Consider the following 19,535-nt stretch of genomic DNA (forward strand, 5'->3'; position numbering starts at 1 on the left):
AAATGCAATGTTTTTAATTGTCAGCCACACAACCGGGATATAACTCCATCACCTAAAACGACATCGTTTGACACTTTTCTACTACTATACAACTCAACCCGTGCCTTTATTTTCTTACAAACCAAACTGGCTAGCTAGCAAAACCCATTAAAGAAATGAAATTTCCGAGTCAGGTCCGGATAGAGAATTCAGGTTTTACGACGTCGTATGGCAGAGTTATCCTCTTCAATTTTAATATAAAAGATAGGATTTTAAGCTCTCGAGAGGCAATTTGAAGTCATCTCTCACCTCATGCAAACGCAAGGCAAACCTGGTGGCCTCAGTGAATTTGGAGCTGCCAAAAGAGTGCCTGTCTCTCTCTATTTGTAAAACATTTTTTATATTTGAAATGTTCTAGTTAAGATTTTGTCGGGAAATTTAGTTATTCAAGTATCCGTTAATCATTTGGTGATAGCTTTGCCGGTTGTTTCATATCATTCATACTTTGAGATCGACTCATTAATTTTCAGCGATCCATCGTATTAATTGTATGTTTACCCAAGATGGTTTTTTGGTCTGATTATCTTTCACAGGATCAGCTAAGAAAACATGAAAGCTCGATGCATGATCAAGCCAGGGATTCTGCCTGTGGAGAAGATCATTTTTTCTATGTCTGCAAGTAGGACAAACTTGGTTTCCTTCTTTAGCGCCTCTACCATTGTCAAACTTGTCCTGAAACTAAAACATGTTGAGGAAATACAGCTGCAATGCTGTAATATTCTCATATGTTGCTAGTAATATCCTTGATACTCTCTGTATTACTAGATACTCTGGAACAAGTTTCTATCTTGTGATCTCATGGGGGATTTCATGGAACTGCTTTGAAATTTTAGAGGGAAAAGCATCTCAAACTTGAAAAACTTTCAAGACGGATATAGACAATACGAATGTAGATAAAAACAATTGAATACGCTCGTAGAAAAGCTAGATTGACTTGGCTTTCGTTGAATATTTAAGCTTAAACAGCTTACTTGGCTAGCAATCCAACTTCAAGTTCATGTTATTCTATTTTAATTATGATTTTAGAAATGCTCAGCATTCCCAACAAACAAACTCTGCACACCCGCATTCATATCATACTTGTAGCAGGGGTTTCTTTCTTTCCTCCTGCAGTCTCTGAACATGTTTCCATGCATAATATTAGGAGGATTTGTGGCAGAGCACCTGGTTTTTGGAAGCTCAGAAGGCCTTCATTCTGAAGTTGCGAAGGTTGGGTTGGATTCTTTTGTTACTATTTTGCAATTATGCAACAGCTTGATAGAGCAGTGAAATGGTTGGACCTCCCAGAGAGGGAAGCAAACTTTCACGCCAAACAGTGTCTTTATCATGACTCCTCATCTCGAAGCCAGATCCGGATTTGTATAGGCTATGACACGGGAAGCTGGCTTCTGTGATGATGAGAATGCCATGGATGGAAAGGTAGTTCTAGGCAAGTTGCCGCGATCCCATTAATTTTGCATTTGCATTTCTGTAAAGCATTCCTTCCGTCTTAAAGTAATGGTTTTCACCGATCACGGATGAGCGGTCGGGTGAAACTAAAAACGAGTGAAGTGAACAAGCAACATATAGCTTCAAAAGGATTGAAGAAACTAAGTTGTAAAACTATGAATTGCTTGCCCAGAAGTCATAGGGCTTTCCAAACAATCATCGCAGCAGAAGAGGAGCATTTAAAGCGAGAAAAGTGCAGTTCCATTGGATGTAGATTCCAAAAGGCCTCAGCTTTACCAAAACCATACAGCAGAGTAAAACCCCATGTAGCCAGGACATCAAAAAGAATATAATACAGGCTGTGAAAACCCTAATAACTCCCAAAAAAATACAAGCAATATCAAAGCCTAAAACTCCTGAGAAGCAGATCCAATGTCACCCTTTCCTTTGCCCATCTTCTTGGGAAGAAGTGTCTGGTGAATATTAGGCAAAACACCTCCATTAGCAATTGTAACTGACCCCAATAGCTTGCTTAATTCCTCGTCGTTCCTTACTGCAAGCTGAATGTGCCTTGGCACTATACGATTCTTCTTATTATCTCTCGCTGCATTCCCAGCTAACTCAAGCACCTAATCAAAATCGAACACCCGTTTCAAATAATTTATTGACAAATTAAAGTCTAATCTATTAATTAATTATGAATTAATAACACGACAATTGCAAGAGGAAAAAACCAATATTTTCAATTAAATTAGATGAGAGATTTTGTTTTGACCGAAAATCAATAACACAAGAAAATGACCCATCAACCCTATTAAAAAAACAGCTCAAAAGGCCAAAAGGTAAAGAAAACGTACCTCGGCAGCGAGATACTCGAGAACAGCGGAGAGATAGACAGGAGCACCAGCACCAACACGTTCAGCATATTTACCAGCCTTCAAGAACCTAGCAATCCTCCCTACTGGAAATTGCAACCCTGCTTTATGTGATCTCGACACGGACTTAGATGCCTTTGGTTTTCCTCTTCCTCCCTTAGTAGACGCGCCTCCTTCCTTTGAGCTCATCTTGAAATTAAATGATTTTACCAAAATATAACGCTGTAAAACCCTAACCCTAGTTTTGGTCCCTACAGAGTGGAGAGGAAACGAGAGGTGATTGATTTTTGGAGTGGTGGTGGTGTTTGCTTATATAAGGAGACTAGGTGTGATCTGATTGGTGAGTTCAGGTATACTGGGATCGATGACGTGGCTTATGTTTTCACTCTCGCGGCGCGAAATTGAATTTTTTGTTTTTGATTTCCGCTTTTTTTTAATGGAATTTGTTGGGCTTTTGGGCTTTGCTTTGTTGGCCTAATGTAAATTATGTGGAGCTTTACTACTTTGATAAAATTTCTAATGTTTTTTATGCAATATCATATTTTAAAAAAAAATTAGAATTGAATAATTATACTAATTCCAAATAATTCATATATAATTATATTGATTAATTAATTAAACAATTATACTAATTCAAGATCAAAGCAGAAAAGGGCAGGATGTTAAGCAACTAAATGTTTAATTTCATTAGACAACTCCAAAAATACATAGAAAAACCCTAAGGAATGTATATGACAACCTATCAAAAGCCCTAAAACTCCTGAGAAGCAAATCCAATGTCACCGTTCTTCCCTTTGCCAGCCTTCTTGGGAAGTAGGGTCTGGTTAATGTTAGGCAAAACACCTCCATTTGCAATTGTGACCGACCCCAACAGCCTCCCCAACTCCTCATCATTCCTCACTGCAAGCTGGATGTGCCTCGGTATGATCCGGTTTTTCTTGTTATCTCTCGCAGCATTCCCAGCAAGCTCAAGAACCTGAAACCCCAGAACACAAATCAGAACCCGCGATTAAAAACAAGTTTAGAGACCCAGTTAGAGAAGTTAAGGGAAACGAACCTCGGCAGCGAGGTATTCAAGGACAGCGGAGAGGTAGACAGGAGATCCAGCACCAAGACGTTCAGCATACTTTCCGGTTTTTAAAAACCTTGCAATCCTTCCCACTGGGAACTGTAGCCCTGCCTTCTGGGACCTTGACACAGCCTTGGAGGCCTTTGGCTTTCCTCTCCCTCCCCTTGTAGATGCTGCTGCTGCTGCTCCTTTAGAACTCATTTTCACGCAAAAATCAGAGAAACGTTTTTTTTCTTCGCTGGGAGAGAAGTATCTGTGTAGCACGGGGTTGGTGACGGGGCTTTGTTCATATAGGAAGAGGAGGCGTGGTTTGATTGGTGGGTATGGATTTGCGAGGATTGATGACGTGGCTGGGGTGTTTTAAATTCGCGGCGGGAAATAGATTGCTTTTCCGCTTTTGTTTTATACGTTTGAAAAGCTTGAAATTTGGGTGCTGGTGGGCCCTGCAATCGAAGGTAGGGTAGCAGGGCACCTTCCTTTTGATAATTAACGGTTTAGTATTAAATTAAGGTATTTTAAATAATATTTAAATGGGGAGTTAAATGAAAACCCTCGACATAATCTTCATTAATAAATTTAAATTATAAGAGCATGTGCTCCAATAACAAACTTAAAAATTGGTATTATAAAAATCAAATATTGCCCTTGTACTCACATTTAAAGTCTTAAAATACTACAGTTCATATACTGTTGGGCTTTCACGCTCTATATGTATGGGCCAAAACAAGCCTTTTAGCAGGTCCTGTTGAGAAACACCATCTGAGGCCTTTGCCCATGAAAATCCCAAAGTGGTCACCCTTGAAATCCTATTATCTAATCTTGTAAAGGGCTGATGCCAACGGACCAATCCCATTACAAAATCATTTTAAATAAAAATTCCACTGATTTCTTGGGAGTTCACCCGGTTAAGTTTTATATTATTTGGTTAGGTTAATCGGGTTTGAATCTGATTTGTTAATATTTAAAATAATTTAAATAAACTTAATTTTAACCAAATTTGGATTGGTATGTTAAGTAATTAACTTTGTTGGCCCAGGGAGGTGGATAAATTTTTATGTTTTTATTTTTATTTTTATTTTTATAATTAATATAAATATTTGGACTAACTTGTACATACCTTAATTAATTTCATAAATTTTAAAGTTAATAATCATATAAATTTTTAATAATTTTAAATTTTATAAAATTTAAATTTTTAATTTTTAAAAAGTAAATCTAGAATTTAATTAATTAAATAATAACTCTTAAAATTAATTTTATTTATTTATATGATGATGTAAGGCGTGATGTATTTGAAAGTATTTAGTTAATTCATACCCACTATAATTTTTCATAAGTTTCAGTGGAAAAAGAAATAAAAAAGCAAAATAGCTTTAAATTTTATAAAACTTAAATTTTTAATTTTTAAAAAGTAAATCTAGAATTTAATTAATTAAATAATAACTCTTAAAATTAATTTTATTTATTTATATGATGATGTAAGACGTGATGTATTTGAAAGTATTTAGTTAATTTATACCCACTATAATTTTTCATAAGTTTAAGTGGAAAAAGAAATAAAAAAGTAAAATAGCTTTAAATTTTATAAAATTTAAATTTTTAATTTTTTAAAAAATAAATCTAAAATTTAATTAATTAAATTATACCTCTTAAAATTAATTTTATTTATTTATATGATGATATAAGGCGTGATGTATTTGAAAGTATTTAGCTAATTTATATACACTATAATTTTTCACAAGTTTCACCGGAAAAAAAATAAAAAACTAAAATTCATGGTTTTTCTTGTATCTATTACTTTCATGTTATAATTAAGAAAAAATCAAGTCAATGCGAACACAATAATTACGGTCTTCTCGCTGTCGAGATAGAGGGAGGAGGGAGAGAAAGCCAAGAATACAGAACAAGACAAAAGAGATTAAAGCATGATGGAGAGGCTGAGGTGTTGAGCTTTGGTCCATACATAAAAAACATATAAAGAGAACACTGTCTTGTCAAGAGCGTGTTCATTTTTACGTCCCAAAAAAACATTTTTAATTTCTTTAATTTAACATTTTTGTGTAATCTAAGAATAAATTTAAAAAACTAGCTAGGTTGCGGCTAGAGTGAGGAGGAGGAGAGGAGGAGGAGGAGAGGAGAGGGCGATATTTTTGGAGTCCAAGCGCTAAGCCACAAGAAAACAAAGAGTGTTGCTGGTTGTTGACCCAACCCCCAATGCTTCCAAAACTCTTTGTGGACTGTGGGCTCATAATAACAGTGAAGCCCCCATGATTCGAGCTTCATCGATGGTGACTTCAGATTATTAACTTGCTAAATTGAAGCTGAGCCAAACGATCCCTTGCAAGGCAGAGCTTGTAGGCGTGGCAAAGGCTTAGCCACCTTCGTTTGGGACGTCAAGATGACGTAATATTAATTAGTGGAGTGTACTTGTATTTCATTTCCTTTTATTTTCTAGATTAAAATTACTAAAATATTTAAATTATATCGATTTGATTTTTCTTTTTTTTTTCATGCCGAGCACGCCTCAGCACATATAAAAATGCAATCCATTTTAAATTTGATAAATGCGTTGCTATATTAAACTTTGCAATGACAAAAAAGTTATCGAGGAGTGTGTTACTATTTATTTTAATAATTTTTTTATTTTAAAAGTGTTTTTCTAAAATAAATTTTTTAATTTTTTCACTTTAAATTATTTTTTTATTTAAATCTGAACTTGATCGTGGTTGGTTTTTAATATTTTAAAGGAAGTGGAAATGCATTGAGTATGCACCAAATATATTTATATTCTAAATATGTTTTGTTGCTTCACTCGTGAGTTGAGCTTTTGTATTTACAATCAAAGGTTATATTACCATACAATAAATCGAATAGCATTAATTTAACATAAAAAATTACACTTTGTTAATTAAAAATTAAGGATCCACGGGCTAGGCAATCTGAACCTAGTTTCGCTGGTAATCACTTGTACACCTACTTTGATCAGTATAGTAAAATTATGATCTTAAACCTGTATTTTTTAGAATTAAAGTCTTAAATAAGATGTAATCCACTCTTCTTCTTTTTTTCATGTGTTTTTTTAATAAATAAAAGGGTGATTTTAACATTCTCTAAGAATTATTAATTTAAATGTTATAAAAAAATAAAATAAAATTGTCATCCAGAATGATCCAGCACGGAAATATTTTTTTCTTTTTGCATAATAGCAAAACTTTGTGCAAGTTTTTGTATAAAGTTGTAACTTCCTCAAAGTACTCAATGGTGTACTTTTTCATTGCAAAGGGAGGACAGAAGCACCTTTTTATTTTATTTTATTTTTCTCTTCTGGAAATATTAATACTAATAAATAAATAAACAATTGATTGCTTTGTCAAGATTAAATGAACGGTGGACAGCCATATTCTCTCCCTTTTGCAGTCTACACCTTACAGGTCATCTTTTCTTGATTAATCATGGAATCATGGAATTATGGAATCCCAAGATTAAACTTGCTTTTATTAATATAACCCAATTGATTTGATTGATATTTAGTTTAGTCTTTATTTTTTTAATTTAATATCATTCTAGTTTTTAAAAAAATATTAAATTAATAATTTTTTTAATTAATCTATGAAGATTTGGATCAGCTCTTGATAATTTTGATGATAATAGATTAGACGCGGTAAAAATAATTTAGGACGTATCTATTGTGTGGGTCTCAAATTCCGTGTCAGACTTGTTAGTTTGTTTAAAGTTTATTTTAACATGTTTTTTAAAATATTTTTTATTTATAAAAATATTAAAATAATATTTTTTTAATTTTTAAAAAATAATTTTGATATCAGAAAATAAAAATCATCTAAAAATGTTAAAAATTAATTAATTAGTATAGAAAAATAAAAACAAATAGTTTAAAACATAAAAACAAATATATGGATTGGTCACTCGGACCATTGTAGATCTGGCCACTGGCGCGGGACCACGTGTAACATGAATGAGATAGAAGTTGGCCCCTGGTTTGTTTGTTTAAGAAAATTGAGTAATGGATAATAACATAAGAAATTCAATTCATTTTCTCCTGTCTCTCTCAGTAATCAATGAAGCCAGCTTTCACAAGTGTTTATTGCTCTTCATTTATTATTTATGTTCGACTTTTTTTCTGAGAAGAAAGTAGCTCTTTCTATTTATTTAGAAATTATTACTTTAAATGATTTTTTACGGAAAATAAAATAGACACAGCGATCCTATAACCAATACTTTAATATTTTTAAGATATTTTTTAAAAGATACTGTGGATGGAAAAAAAAATAACGTGGGGTAATCATTTGAAAATGCAGGTAATTTTTTTGTTATTTTTTGGAGATTTGTTTTTCCTTTGAATCCCCTTTAATAGATACTACTGTTAAAATAATTAAGATCAAACATAAAAAGGAGGCTAGAATTCTGAATAATCTGTATACTACGAATGCTTAACCTTAATCTAAATACAAATAAAGTATATATAGATTAAACTAAAAGTACTATTCTACCTTTAATAAATAAGACTACATAAATATTATTTAACATCTCCCCTCAAACTCACGATGCGGCAGCTATAAGCATCGAGAGTTTGCCAACTAGAAAACAAAAACAAGAGATGGAATGCGCATTGGTGAAGAAATCTGCAATCTGCAAGGAAGAAGGAACAAAAGGCAAAGCAATGGTGCCATGCTTGAGACGATGACGAGTAAGATGACAATCGATCTCAATATGTTTAGTTCGCTCATGAAAAACCGAGTTATGAGCAATCTAAATAGAACTCTGATTGTCACAATACATAGGAGTAGGATGAGAAAAGGAAACTCTCATATCAGCAAATAACCAACATAACCAAACAATTTATTTGGTAGTAGATGTCATAGCACGATATTCTACTTCGGTAGATGATTGAGAAACAATAGATTGTTTCTTGTTTTTCCAAGAAATAAGAGAATCACCTAAAAAGATACAGAACCCGGTAACAGACTTGCGATCTTTGGGATCATTACCATGATCAGCATCAGAGTATGCACGCAACTCCAAGAAAGAGGTGGATGAAAATAAAAGACTCTGAAAAACTGTACCTTGAAGATATCGCAAAATACGAAGAACAGCTGCCCAGTGAACAGTAGTAGGAGAAGCAACAAACTGACTAACAACATGAACAGTATATGCAATATCTGGACGAGTAATGGTGAGATATACCAAACTCCCAACAATAGTGCGATATAAAGTGGGATCTATCAAAGGTAAACCATCAGAAGAAGAGTACCTTGCGTTAACCTCAATGGGAGTATCTACAGTTTTGTTATCAGTAAGTCTAGCCCGCTGAAGAATATCTGCAACATATTTCGACTGAGAAAGAAGGTAACCTCTAGGTGAGTATGCTACCTCAATACCCAAGAAATATCGAAGATAACCCAAATCCTTCATTTCAAATCGTCTAGTCAACTCTGTCTTCAAAACTGAAATACCATCAATATCATCACCAGTAATAATCATATCATCAACATATAAAGACACAATGATACGACCTGCATCAGTGCACTTAATAAAAAGAGCAGAATCATGACTGCTAGGAACAAAGCCAAGAGATGAGATCACAATAGAGAATTTCTCAAACCAAGCACGAGGTGCTTGTTTAAGACCATATAATGTTTTCTTAAGCTTACAAACATATCCAGAGTCATATGAAATACCAGGAGGGGGTGCCATGTAAACTTCTTTTTGAAGATCTCTATTTAAGAAGGTATTTTTAACATCAAGCTGAGAAACATGCCACTGACGAATCGAAGCTACAGCAATAAGAGTACAAATAGTAGTCATTTTTGCAACCGAGGCAAATGTCTCCTCGTGATCCATACCATACTGTTAAGAATATCCTTTTGCAACCAGCCTAGCTTTGTATCGCTCAATAGACCCATCAGAATTAGTTTTAATCTTATACACCCAACGACAACCAACAACACTCTTACCAGGAGGTAAAAGAACCAGATCCCAAGTATCTATCTTATGCAAAACAGAAAGTTCCTCATCCATAGCTTGCTGCCAAAGTGGATCAAGAATTGCCTCTTTATAGGAAGAGGGCTCAAAGAGACAATGAATAGAAGATAAAAAAGAAGTAAATGATGAAGAATAACAAGAATAAGCAAAATCTGGTAGTTTTGTGGACTTACGAATACGGATGGACTGACGTGAAGGTGGATCCATAATCTTAGATGAAGCTTGAGGGGTTGTAGATGAGAATGGAGCTTCAGGTGTGCCAAAGAGTAAAGTACCAATACCTGTAGAGTTATGAGTACAAATTGATCGAACATGGGGAGAGGTATCATTACTAGAATCCTCAGAAAAGGGATCTATATGAATAATATCAGATTTGGTCATGTTATGAGTAGTGGATGTAATAGAAAAGAAAGGTATGTGCTCAAGAAAGACAACATGACGAGACACATAAAGTTTCTGAGTTATTGGATCAAAACAACGATACCCCTTTTTACCTTCACCATAACCCAGAAAGACACAAACAGCGGATCGAGAGGATAACTTACTGTGTTCTACATGAGGACGAAGAACAAAACAAGTACAACCAAAGACTCTAAATGAGGAATAATCAAGGACATACCCATATAACTTTTCAAAAAGAGATAGACCCGAACTATGAGAAGATGGAATTGTATTAATCAAACTTACTGCAGTAAGAACAACTTCTCCCCAAAACTCACTAGGAACAAAAACAGACAACAAGAGAGAACAAGCAGTTTCGACAATATGCCTATGTTTTCTTTCAGCAACACCATTTTGCTCAGGAGTATATGTACATGAAGTTTGGTGGATGATTCCATCTAAGGCAAGCAATTGACAAAATTTATTAGAGGTGTATTCCCCACCCAAATCACACCTAAAGCATTTAATCATGGCAGAATATTGAGTTTTGATAAGAGCTTGAAAAGCTGTATATATCTCAAAGAATTCAGAACGATGTTTCATTAAATAAACCCAACAATAACGAGTATGATCATCAAGAAAAGAGACATAATATCGAGACCCTCCTTTTGTGGCAACAGGAGAAGGTCCCCATACATCAGAATGAATCAAATCAAATGGTGAAAAAGAAACAGAAATACTTCGATTAAAAGATAAAGCAGAAAATTTTGTCAGTTTACATCCACTACAATCAGAAATGTCACAAGTTTTTAAATTTCCTAAAGCTCCTGAGGATGCCAAAAATCTCAAACGAGAAGACGAAATATGACCTAGACGGGAATGCCATAAATAAAAACTAGAAGATGAAAGACTTAAACGAAAGGAAGACAAATCAACAGTAGTAGTAGCAGCGGCGGCAGTAGCAACTGGCACTTTTAACTCATCCAAAATATATAGTCCATTCTCCCTACGGCCTGTCCCAATCAGCTTCTGAGACTACAGATCCTATACACAACAACAAGAACTCAAAAACATGACTAAATAATCACCAGAATCACATATTTGACCAACAGACGCAAGATTCAATTTAAGTTTTGGAATAAGATAAACATTAGGGAGAGACAAGTGAGGTGTGACAACAGAACCAACACCTGCTAAGGGCATAAAAGTGCCATCAGCAGTCATAACAGGAATGGAGGACAAAGGGGACATAGAGGTAAAAGATGAGGAATCTGGAGACATATGACAAGAAGCACCAGAATCCAAGATCCATTCAGAATGTGACATACCTGAGGAACTATGAGGCAACTGACCTATGGAAGAAGAAGTGGACATTGCTTGTGGCCGCAAGGACAGAAACTTCTGAAATTGCTTAGCCAAAGTATTGGGATCGGTAATAGAGCCTGGGGAAGTTAATGTTGCAGTATTATGGTGTGATGGTTTATAACCTTGAGGTGGTCTATGAGCAATAGGTTGTGACTGACTGCCAAACTTCCAAGCTTGATTCTGTTGTCTCAACTTAGGACACTGAGCCTTCCAATGACCTTTCTGCTTATAGAAACTGCACTCGTCGAAGCCAATCGTTGTGTAAGGTTTCTTCTGATGATTAGAGAATGGCTTCGAATGTACTGCTAGTACTGAAGGATTCGAAGCAGAAAGAATTCCCTTTTCAAAATAAGATCGAAGACATATTTCTTCAGCCAATAAATCACTCACAACAGAGTCAACAGAAGGCAGTGGCGAACGATGCAGAATTGAACCTCTAAGTCATTCGAAGTCACTGCGAAGTACTGTTAAAAACTGTACTAATCATTGTTGCTCTATACGCTCAATATAGGCACCACATGCCTTTAATTCTGTCGATTCTGTAAGAGCCAATTGATCCCAAATATCTGTCATAGCAGAATAAAACTCTTGAATACTCATATTCTTCTAATGAAGAGCTCGTATGTCATTCTCTAATTGATATTGTTTTGCAAAATTTGATTGCGTGAATAACCTTTGTAAATAATCCCAAACCTCTTTTACTGTCTCATACTTCGCTAACTGCGTGCCTATCGAATGTTCAACAGAATTGTTGATCCAAGTAATGAATTTTACATTATTTGCCTCCCATATATCTATCAAAACAACATCTCTCTCCTCAATGTTCTTCGATATCATATAAGTTCCACTAACATACCCCCACATCTTCTTACATTTAAGAAAATTTCTCATTACATAGCTCCAATATGAATAGTTCTTCCCATCCAACCTCACACTCATAGACTGAAGCGAATCATCTCTTTCAGTAGCCATAATCAATAATCACATAAAACTAGAATGCAAAAGCAGCGGAAAACCAAATACCAAATTGTAAAAACTGAACAAAAATTCAGAAACTAAACAAATATCTTCTCACTACTATACGATTACTCCAAAACACGAAACAAATTTGCAGAAACTGAACGCAAATACCAAATTGCAAAAGCTGAAGGGAAGACGAAATACTAAAATAATTGCAAGAATTGACGAAATACCAAATTTTGCAGAAGCGGGAGACAAAATCTCACTCCAAAAAATTTAACCTCGTTTGGGATTAAATTGCAAAAGTTGGATCCACGAAGTTGGATCCGCGAAGCTATGTTCGGGATTAAGCCTCGTTCCATAAAACCAGCTCTGATACTATGTTAAAATAATTAAGATCAAACACAAAAAGAAGGCTAGAATTCTGAATAATCTGTATATTATGAATGCTTAACCTTAACCTAAATACAAATAAAGTATATATAAATTAAACTGAAAGTACTATTCTACCCTTAATAAATAAGCTACATAAATATTATTTTACAACTACATCATCAGCTAGCGTTACAGTGAGTATTTCATCCATTTTTAATCTAAAAAAATATTTAGGTCTAGTTAATATATTTTCAATTAAAAAATAAATTGTTATAAAATACTAAAATATTGATGTTATAAAATTTGTTTGATATGGTAGATTTAAATACAACAAATAAAAATATAATTTTATTGAAAAAAATAAATACAATATTTATTTAAAAAAATTAAGACGACAACGTAGTAGATTGATCAGATCAACAATGATTAAACTACTAAAAACACAATATAAGTAATAAGACTATGATAATTATATAAAAAGTAAATTAGAATAAATTATAAAGTATAATTTTGAATCAACTTAATATTGAGTAATAAAATTAAAAAATATAACAAAAAAACTAGAGTCAATCAGGCTGGCCCATCAAACTTGCAACTTGAGTTATGAAAATGGGTTAACTTCATAGCAAACAAATAAAAATAAATCATAAAACTCAATTTCTGATAAACCCAGTTTCTAGATGATAAAACTGGAAAAAAAATTTTTTGAGTCAACTTGGATTAACTCTCACAGTCTATGATGTTGATCATGAAACTATAATAATTTTATAGAAAATAAATCAAGATTAATTATAAAAATTAATTTAAATTAAACAAGTATTGAACAATAAAATTGAATAAACTCTAATTAATATGTTAAATTTGTGACTTTAATTATAAAATAGGATAATCTCATCAAAAATAAATTATAAAATATGGTGTCTTGAATACTAAAAAAAAAAAAAAAATCAAAGTATTGTTCCAGCAAAGAGTTGTCTGTGACCTGTATTAATTCACATTCTCTTTCAATTTTTGTTAATAGACCCTTGAAACCCTGTATTTATATTTTTATTAATAGCTATTAATTTAAATCAGTTCAGAAGTTAGCACAAAAAATTCGTGATTCAAAACTTGATTCTAATTAGATTTTGATTTGAATAAAAAAAATATATTAATCCTGTTAAATGTGATTGACCGGTCATATTCAGCTAGATTAATATTAACAAATTTTAAAAAATAAAATAATATTATTTTAATTAAAAGGAATATCGAGTTTGATTAGTATGGTGATCCGGATAAGGTATGCTATTTTAAAATATTGATTTGTGCCCAATATTAAATTTCCTTGTCATACCTGGCAGTGTACAGGACAAAAACCAAGCTGGGACGAGATTTAAATCTGTGCTTGTCATGCTTCATGAATGCACTCACAAAAAAACAGCATAATCATGCCTGTACGAGTAGGGATTTCTTGTCAAATTACGTGGACTTTCATGTATCAAATATTATCTCATGGCAACAGAACAACAAGAGAGATTTTGAAACAATAAAAATTAATCCAAAAAAATTATATTTATAGTTATTTTTAATTATAAAAAATATTTTTTATTTTTTTTAATTAGTACATCAAAACAATCAAAAATATATATATAAAAAAATTATAGCAAAAATATAATTTTTAAAAAAAATCAAGTTGGCCAACATTTTTAAACCGATTAATGCCAATTTGAGAGTATGGTTGTAATTATTTTTTAAATATTTTTTATTTTTTAAAATAATAAAAAAAATAATTTTTTTAAAATACGAGTTAACTCAAAATTCCAAACGTGATACCACGATTTTCTAGCTAGAATATCTCCAAACAGGATTTCAAATTGAGAGAGACCAACGAGGCAGGAAGAGATGGTGTTTTATCCTTTATATATTTGGAGACCACGTGTTTGTGTTTGAAAGAGCAGTTGATTCCAATCTTCTCGCAAACGGCAAAAAAAAGGAAGTTATATCCGACCGTTTAAGCTTTACATGGAAGTTTCTCCACTTGGCTGAGAAATAAAACTGCCTGTGGCTTGAAATTGCTGAGTAGATATTATCCTCCACTCTAGTATTTTAATGCATGATTGAAAGCTGCTCCTCGTCGGACACCCTTTTAAGAGTGAATTTTAATCTGTTTTGCATTGAAATATGATTTTTAAAAAAATTAGTATTCCAATATTTTTAAATTATTTTCATATACTGATATTAAAAATAAATTTTCAAAAATAAATAAAAATAATTTTAAATAAAAAATACTTTAAAACATAATAACTAATACACTTTCATACACCCACGAAATTTAAACCTCGTTAACTGGTAAAAGGTATGGCATAAGTGATGAGATTTATAAATAAATAAATAATTATGGGCTTTGCCCAACACGTGGTTGGGCCTCAGCCCAGTCACTAGAGGAGAAATCAAACTATTCGGTCTTGTATTTTTATTAGATACTTGAATTATTAATTCATTTTTAAAATAAATATAAAAATAAACTCGGCCAAAGGACCTTTTTATTTATTTATTCCTGTGTAGTGGAACTACTTAACCACCTTTCTAACTTTATTTTCTTGGACTTGCATTCGAGAGTATGAGATAATTATGTTTTTTAATGTATTTAAAATATATTTAAAAAACAAAATGGGTAACACGGGCAGCAGCGAGGGAAAAGGACTTGCACCTTTCAGAGCACGTGTGAGCTCCTTTGATGATTAAACATTGATGAAGCACATGTCAGCGATGGACCGACGATGTAGCGCTCATAGACTTTTTCCTTCGTATTTTATCTCTCTTTTCCTTTGAAAGATACAAAAGTTTCATTTCATTTGTTTTTTTTTACAATTTGGTCCACAAGGTGGCGCTAATATACTTTTTTCTCCTCCTTCATATTTCATCTTTTTTTTTTCCTTTGAAAAATACAAAACTTTCATTTCATTATTTTTTTTATACAATTTGATCCTTTTTTCTTGTTGCTATCTCTTTGTTATCTTATGTATATTATTTTTTTATTTAATCTTATCTCATATTAGTTTTATTTATTTATTTTATATCATATTTAATACTCATTATTTTAATTATTATTTATTTATTGTTATTTTTCTTATTCAATTTTATTTTAAATTTAATCACTAGCATTTAATGTGAACTTATTTTGATATCAAATTTAGTTATATTTTTGTTACTATTTGTTTTTCTTGAAAAATTTTGATTGTTTTTTTTATATTAATTTTATTTATTGATATTTTATAATTAAATATTTTATTATTTTTTAGATTTTTTTTATTGGATTAATCTTAGACTCGTAGCTAGAATTACGAGTCTCAAATATTAACACAAGTTAACTTTGTATTTTTTTGTTTTTTTGTTACATTTTATTTTTTCTCGCCTCATCTTTTAATGTTTAATTTATTAAAAATTAGTTTTTATATTTATTTTTTTATGAAATTATTCTAATCTTAAACCCATGCTAACAAGACTAATAGCTTGATTTGGTCTAAATTATATTTTTTTTATTATCTATTTTAATCTCATCCTTAATGCTATATTATAAATAATTAAAATTTATTTTATTCAATTTATTTTTAATGGACCTATCACGAACTCTCATATTTTTCATGTTAACTTAAAAAGGAGTTGGAATTGATTTTTTGATCTTTTATCTCTGTTGTTTATTTTTTAATTTATATTATATAAATTAATTAAATTTAATCAAATTATTTATTTTTTAATATTATTTTTTACCGTGAAAAATATCCAGACTAGCCCATGACACAGCATGTACCTACTGTCCACTCTCTAGGAATCACTGCCGACCACCGCTTCATTTGTCATGGCTGGCGAATATCACTCGTAGTTTTTTTTTTTTTTTTTAAATATCTGCTCGTGCGAACATGGTTTTCACACAGAAATCTTGTCTTTTGATATTTGTTATGGTTCCTTAAAGACACTTTTAACTACATAACTCTCTAACTTTATAAGATGATAATATAAAATTTACAATAAAATCAATATAAATGCCTTTCAATGCATACCCTTTAAAAATGTTTTTTTTTTACGATTTGAATAGTACATTTCTCTTCTCCAAGATAACAATATTTTGTTAATTAAAATAATATTTAATTATTCATAATTATTATAATTATTAAGCAAATGATTAAATAAAAAAATCAAAATCCTTTTCTGTTTACAGTATTCTAAAGACGCAGAAAAAATATATTTGGTTACTCAAGTTCTAATATTTTTCATCTTTAGTTCCTTTTTTATAATTTAATTCTAAACCTTATTTATTTTTTATATCTCGGTTCTTGAATATTAAAAAGAAAGACAAAGACTAATTAAAAAATAAAAAGGAGAGATAAAACTCTCGGATGAACAAGTTTCAAACCCGAAATAACTACAATTTCAGCATCCATGGATTTATTTTTGAGAGAAAAATTCAATTTAAGTGATTCCTATCTTTAATAATATATTAAAAGGATAGATCACGACTTGTTTTTAATTTATTTTATTTGACTTTGAGGGTTTATCCCGACTAAAATATATCTTATAGCTACAAATAAAGTTTTGGATGAATCTGATTTTTTAATTGCTGAAGCTACTTTCAACGATTGAAAATTATTGTAATTAAACGACATGTTGTTTTTTTCTAGACGAACAACATGTCATCCATTCCATCTCATAATAAATAATATAGGTATATAATATGTTGTCTATCTTTCTTTATACAAAAATAAAATAAAATTATTTACCCCTATCTGAACAAAAAAAAACCTAGGCCCAACCGTGGGTTATATAAATCAATGTGTGCAGGCTTAATCTTCCAATCTAAAGTATGCTCGATCATTTTATAAATAGTGCATGTTAGTTTTTTTATATTAATAAATTTTTATATAAATTTATTAATATAATATCCTGGCAATTTATTTGATTATGCTATAGTCTCAACTAATATTTTATATTTTATGGCAATACTAACAATTACCTTCTGAATAATACTAACATAGAATAATTAATTATTCGATGTTATAATATTGACCTCCTGGTTATTTAAACCGGGAACACAAGCTTCAGGCTTGGCTTGCCAAGCGTTCGAGACGGTCCCTGTTTGTCTTCACGTGCCTTGGCGCCGGCCGCATGCACTTCAGCTTTCGTAGAGTTCCTTTGTCAAATTTAGTAATATATATATATATTCGTTTTGTTTTAAGTTATATTTATTGCGTCATAATCACTAAAAACCTATTCCAGGAATCAAAATTAATTTTTACATCACTGGGTCCCACACAATAGTTATCTTTCGGCCGCTTGCTTTTGTCGTCTCTCAAATCCCACTAAACACTCAGTGCGCACTCTACCACTCATGTTCATAAGCCTACTAAAATGCGCCAGAAGTCTCATCTCCACCCCTTACACATTTCTACTTCTCCCTGTGAGATTTACCATTTATTGCAACCATCATTTCTCTCTCTCCCTCCTCAAAATTTGTGAATTTTGCAAAGCTTAAAGGATACCCATTTCATGTTCTATGGCCTCTTATAAGCTTTGATAATGAATGCAAATCATGTTGATTAGAGCTATAAAGATGGAATCTTTCGTATTTGGTTACACTATGTGAAGTGAGTTTTCAATTGGGCTGGTCTTAAAAAGGATCTAAATTGATATACTAGATTTTGTTTTTTGGATACTGTCTTTAAGAAGTATTAGTTTCATGGCTGGAAGTAATGAAGTCAATCTCAATGAAAGCAAGGTACTCTCTCTGTTTTTTTATCCCTCCCTCTGTCTTTACATTTTGTACTCTTTTGGTGATCGAAGCTGGTGTCTTTTGATGGGTTTTTTGTGGTGTTTGTGTTTTGGTGGTTTGAAGTTGAAAATCAGCTGGATTCGGAGCGAAATTTAGATGTTTTTAGTGGGGTTTTGAGATTTCGACTCGGTTGGTGAAGGAAAATGGGTTTGGGGTTTATGTTTAAGCATCTTAGATTCTTTAGGTTATATATTATTTGATATTCTTGGGTTTTATGTTCTTGTTTTTGTGGAAAGAAGGAAGCTTGTTGATTAGTATTAGGGTTCTGGGATGTTTTGTTTTGAAGTTTTATTGGATTCTGAGATCATATAGCGGTAGTTTGTTGTTAGGTTTTTGTTACATGTGGAATATCTGATTTGTGGTCTGGACGTACTGTTTTGGTTATCTAAATTCTAAATGCTGAACTTGGCTTATTAATCTTGGATCAATTTAATTCAGGGAACATGATTTGGTTTATGGATAAATCTGTTTCTTGTTAGCATGTTTTTCAGTCTCTACTTGCTTGTTTGTTGGTTTGTCTAGTACTTGGTTTTTGAAAAATTATCACCATTTATGGTTTATGGCTTGCTATTTTACTATTCGGAATGAAGAAAGTGAAGATTTTGATCCTTTGTTTTCTGAATAGATGGTGGTACCCCTGAATACGTGGGTCCTCATATCAAATTTCAAGCTGGCTTACAATCTTCTTCGTCGTCCTGATGGGACTTTCAACCGCCACTTGGCAGAGTTCCTTGACCGGAAAGTTCCTGCCAACGCAAATGCAGTTGATGGGGTTTTCTCATTTGATGTTATCATTGACCGTGGGACTAGTCTTCTTAGCCGGATCTATCGACAGGCTGATGCACAAGTATCACAACCAAATATTGTTGACCTTGAGAAGCCTATCAACTTGGATCGTGTCCCTGTCATAATCTTCTTTCATGGTGGAAGCTTTGCTCACTCTTCTGCAAACAGTGCTATATATGATACACTGTGTCGCCGCCTGGTGGGCCTTTGCAAGGCTGTGGTAGTGTCTGTGAATTATAGGCGTGCACCTGAAAATCGATACCCGTGTGCTTATGATGATGGATGGACTGCTCTGAAGTGGGTTAATTCAAGGGCATGGCTCCAGAGTAAGAAAGATTCTAAAGTTCATATATACTTGGCTGGGGATAGCTCTGGTGGTAACATTGTTCACCATGTTGCTTCAAGAGCAGTAGAATCAGGAATTGAAGTATTGGGCAACATACTGCTGAAC

At 32.4% G+C, this 19,535-nt stretch overlaps 3 protein-coding genes and 1 long non-coding RNA gene across 4 annotated transcripts in view; 2 read left to right on the forward strand and 2 right to left on the reverse strand.

The window, feature by feature from the left end:
* The first annotated feature begins 121 nt into the window (after positions 1-121).
* LOC105124969 (uncharacterized) lies at positions 122-880 on the forward strand. The gene is made up of 2 exons (XR_842165.1): positions 122-345; positions 573-880. It is a non-coding gene; the product is annotated as an uncharacterized LOC105124969 (long non-coding RNA).
* Positions 881-1,705: 825 nt separating this feature from the next.
* On the reverse strand, positions 1,706-2,648 carry LOC105124968 (histone H2AX-like). The gene is made up of 2 exons (XM_011025204.1): positions 2,325-2,648; positions 1,706-2,096 (listed from the first exon to the last, which is right to left on the reverse strand). The coding sequence occupies exons 1-2, from the start codon at positions 2,529-2,531 to the stop codon at positions 1,875-1,877; spliced, it is 429 nt and encodes a 142-aa protein (XP_011023506.1). The 5' UTR covers positions 2,532-2,648; the 3' UTR covers positions 1,706-1,874.
* A 354-nt stretch (positions 2,649-3,002) lies between these two features.
* LOC105124967 (histone H2AX-like) lies at positions 3,003-3,630 on the reverse strand. Its single transcript, XM_011025203.1, has 2 exons — positions 3,400-3,630; positions 3,003-3,318 (listed from the first exon to the last, which is right to left on the reverse strand). The coding sequence occupies exons 1-2, from the start codon at positions 3,610-3,612 to the stop codon at positions 3,094-3,096; spliced, it is 438 nt and encodes a 145-aa protein (XP_011023505.1). The 5' UTR covers positions 3,613-3,630; the 3' UTR covers positions 3,003-3,093.
* Positions 3,631-17,930: 14,300 nt separating this feature from the next.
* LOC105124971 (gibberellin receptor GID1C) overlaps positions 17,931-19,535 on the forward strand; it is a 2,715-nt gene continuing 1,110 nt past the window's right edge. Inside the window, exons 1-2 of the mRNA XM_011025207.1 lie at positions 17,931-18,244; positions 18,924-19,529. Of these exons, the coding sequence (XP_011023509.1) occupies positions 18,206-18,244; positions 18,924-19,529 (645 nt within the window). The 5' untranslated portion in view covers positions 17,931-18,205. The remainder of the gene's footprint in view (positions 18,245-18,923; positions 19,530-19,535) is intronic.

The sequence above is a fragment of the Populus euphratica genome, unplaced genomic scaffold, assembly GCF_000495115.2.
Source record: "Populus euphratica unplaced genomic scaffold, PopEup_1.0 scaffold28.1, whole genome shotgun sequence".
Taxonomy (NCBI): Eukaryota; Viridiplantae; Streptophyta; class Magnoliopsida; order Malpighiales; family Salicaceae; genus Populus; species Populus euphratica.

Bases quoted from the DNA above. Each gene is read 5' to 3' on its own strand.
- LOC105124967 (XM_011025203.1), bottom strand. From the start codon at position 3,612: ATGAGTTCTAAAGGAGCAGCAGCAGCAGCATCTACAAGGGGAGGGAGA. The intron at 3,319-3,399 runs GTTCGTTTCCCT...CTGGGGTTTCAG, and splicing joins TTGAATACCTCGCTGCCGAG to GTTCTTGAGCTTGCTGGGAA.
- LOC105124968 (XM_011025204.1), bottom strand. From the start codon at position 2,531: ATGAGCTCAAAGGAAGGAGGCGCGTCTACTAAGGGAGGAAGAGGAAAA. The intron at 2,097-2,324 runs GTACGTTTTCTT...GATTTTGATTAG, and splicing joins TCGAGTATCTCGCTGCCGAG to GTGCTTGAGTTAGCTGGGAA.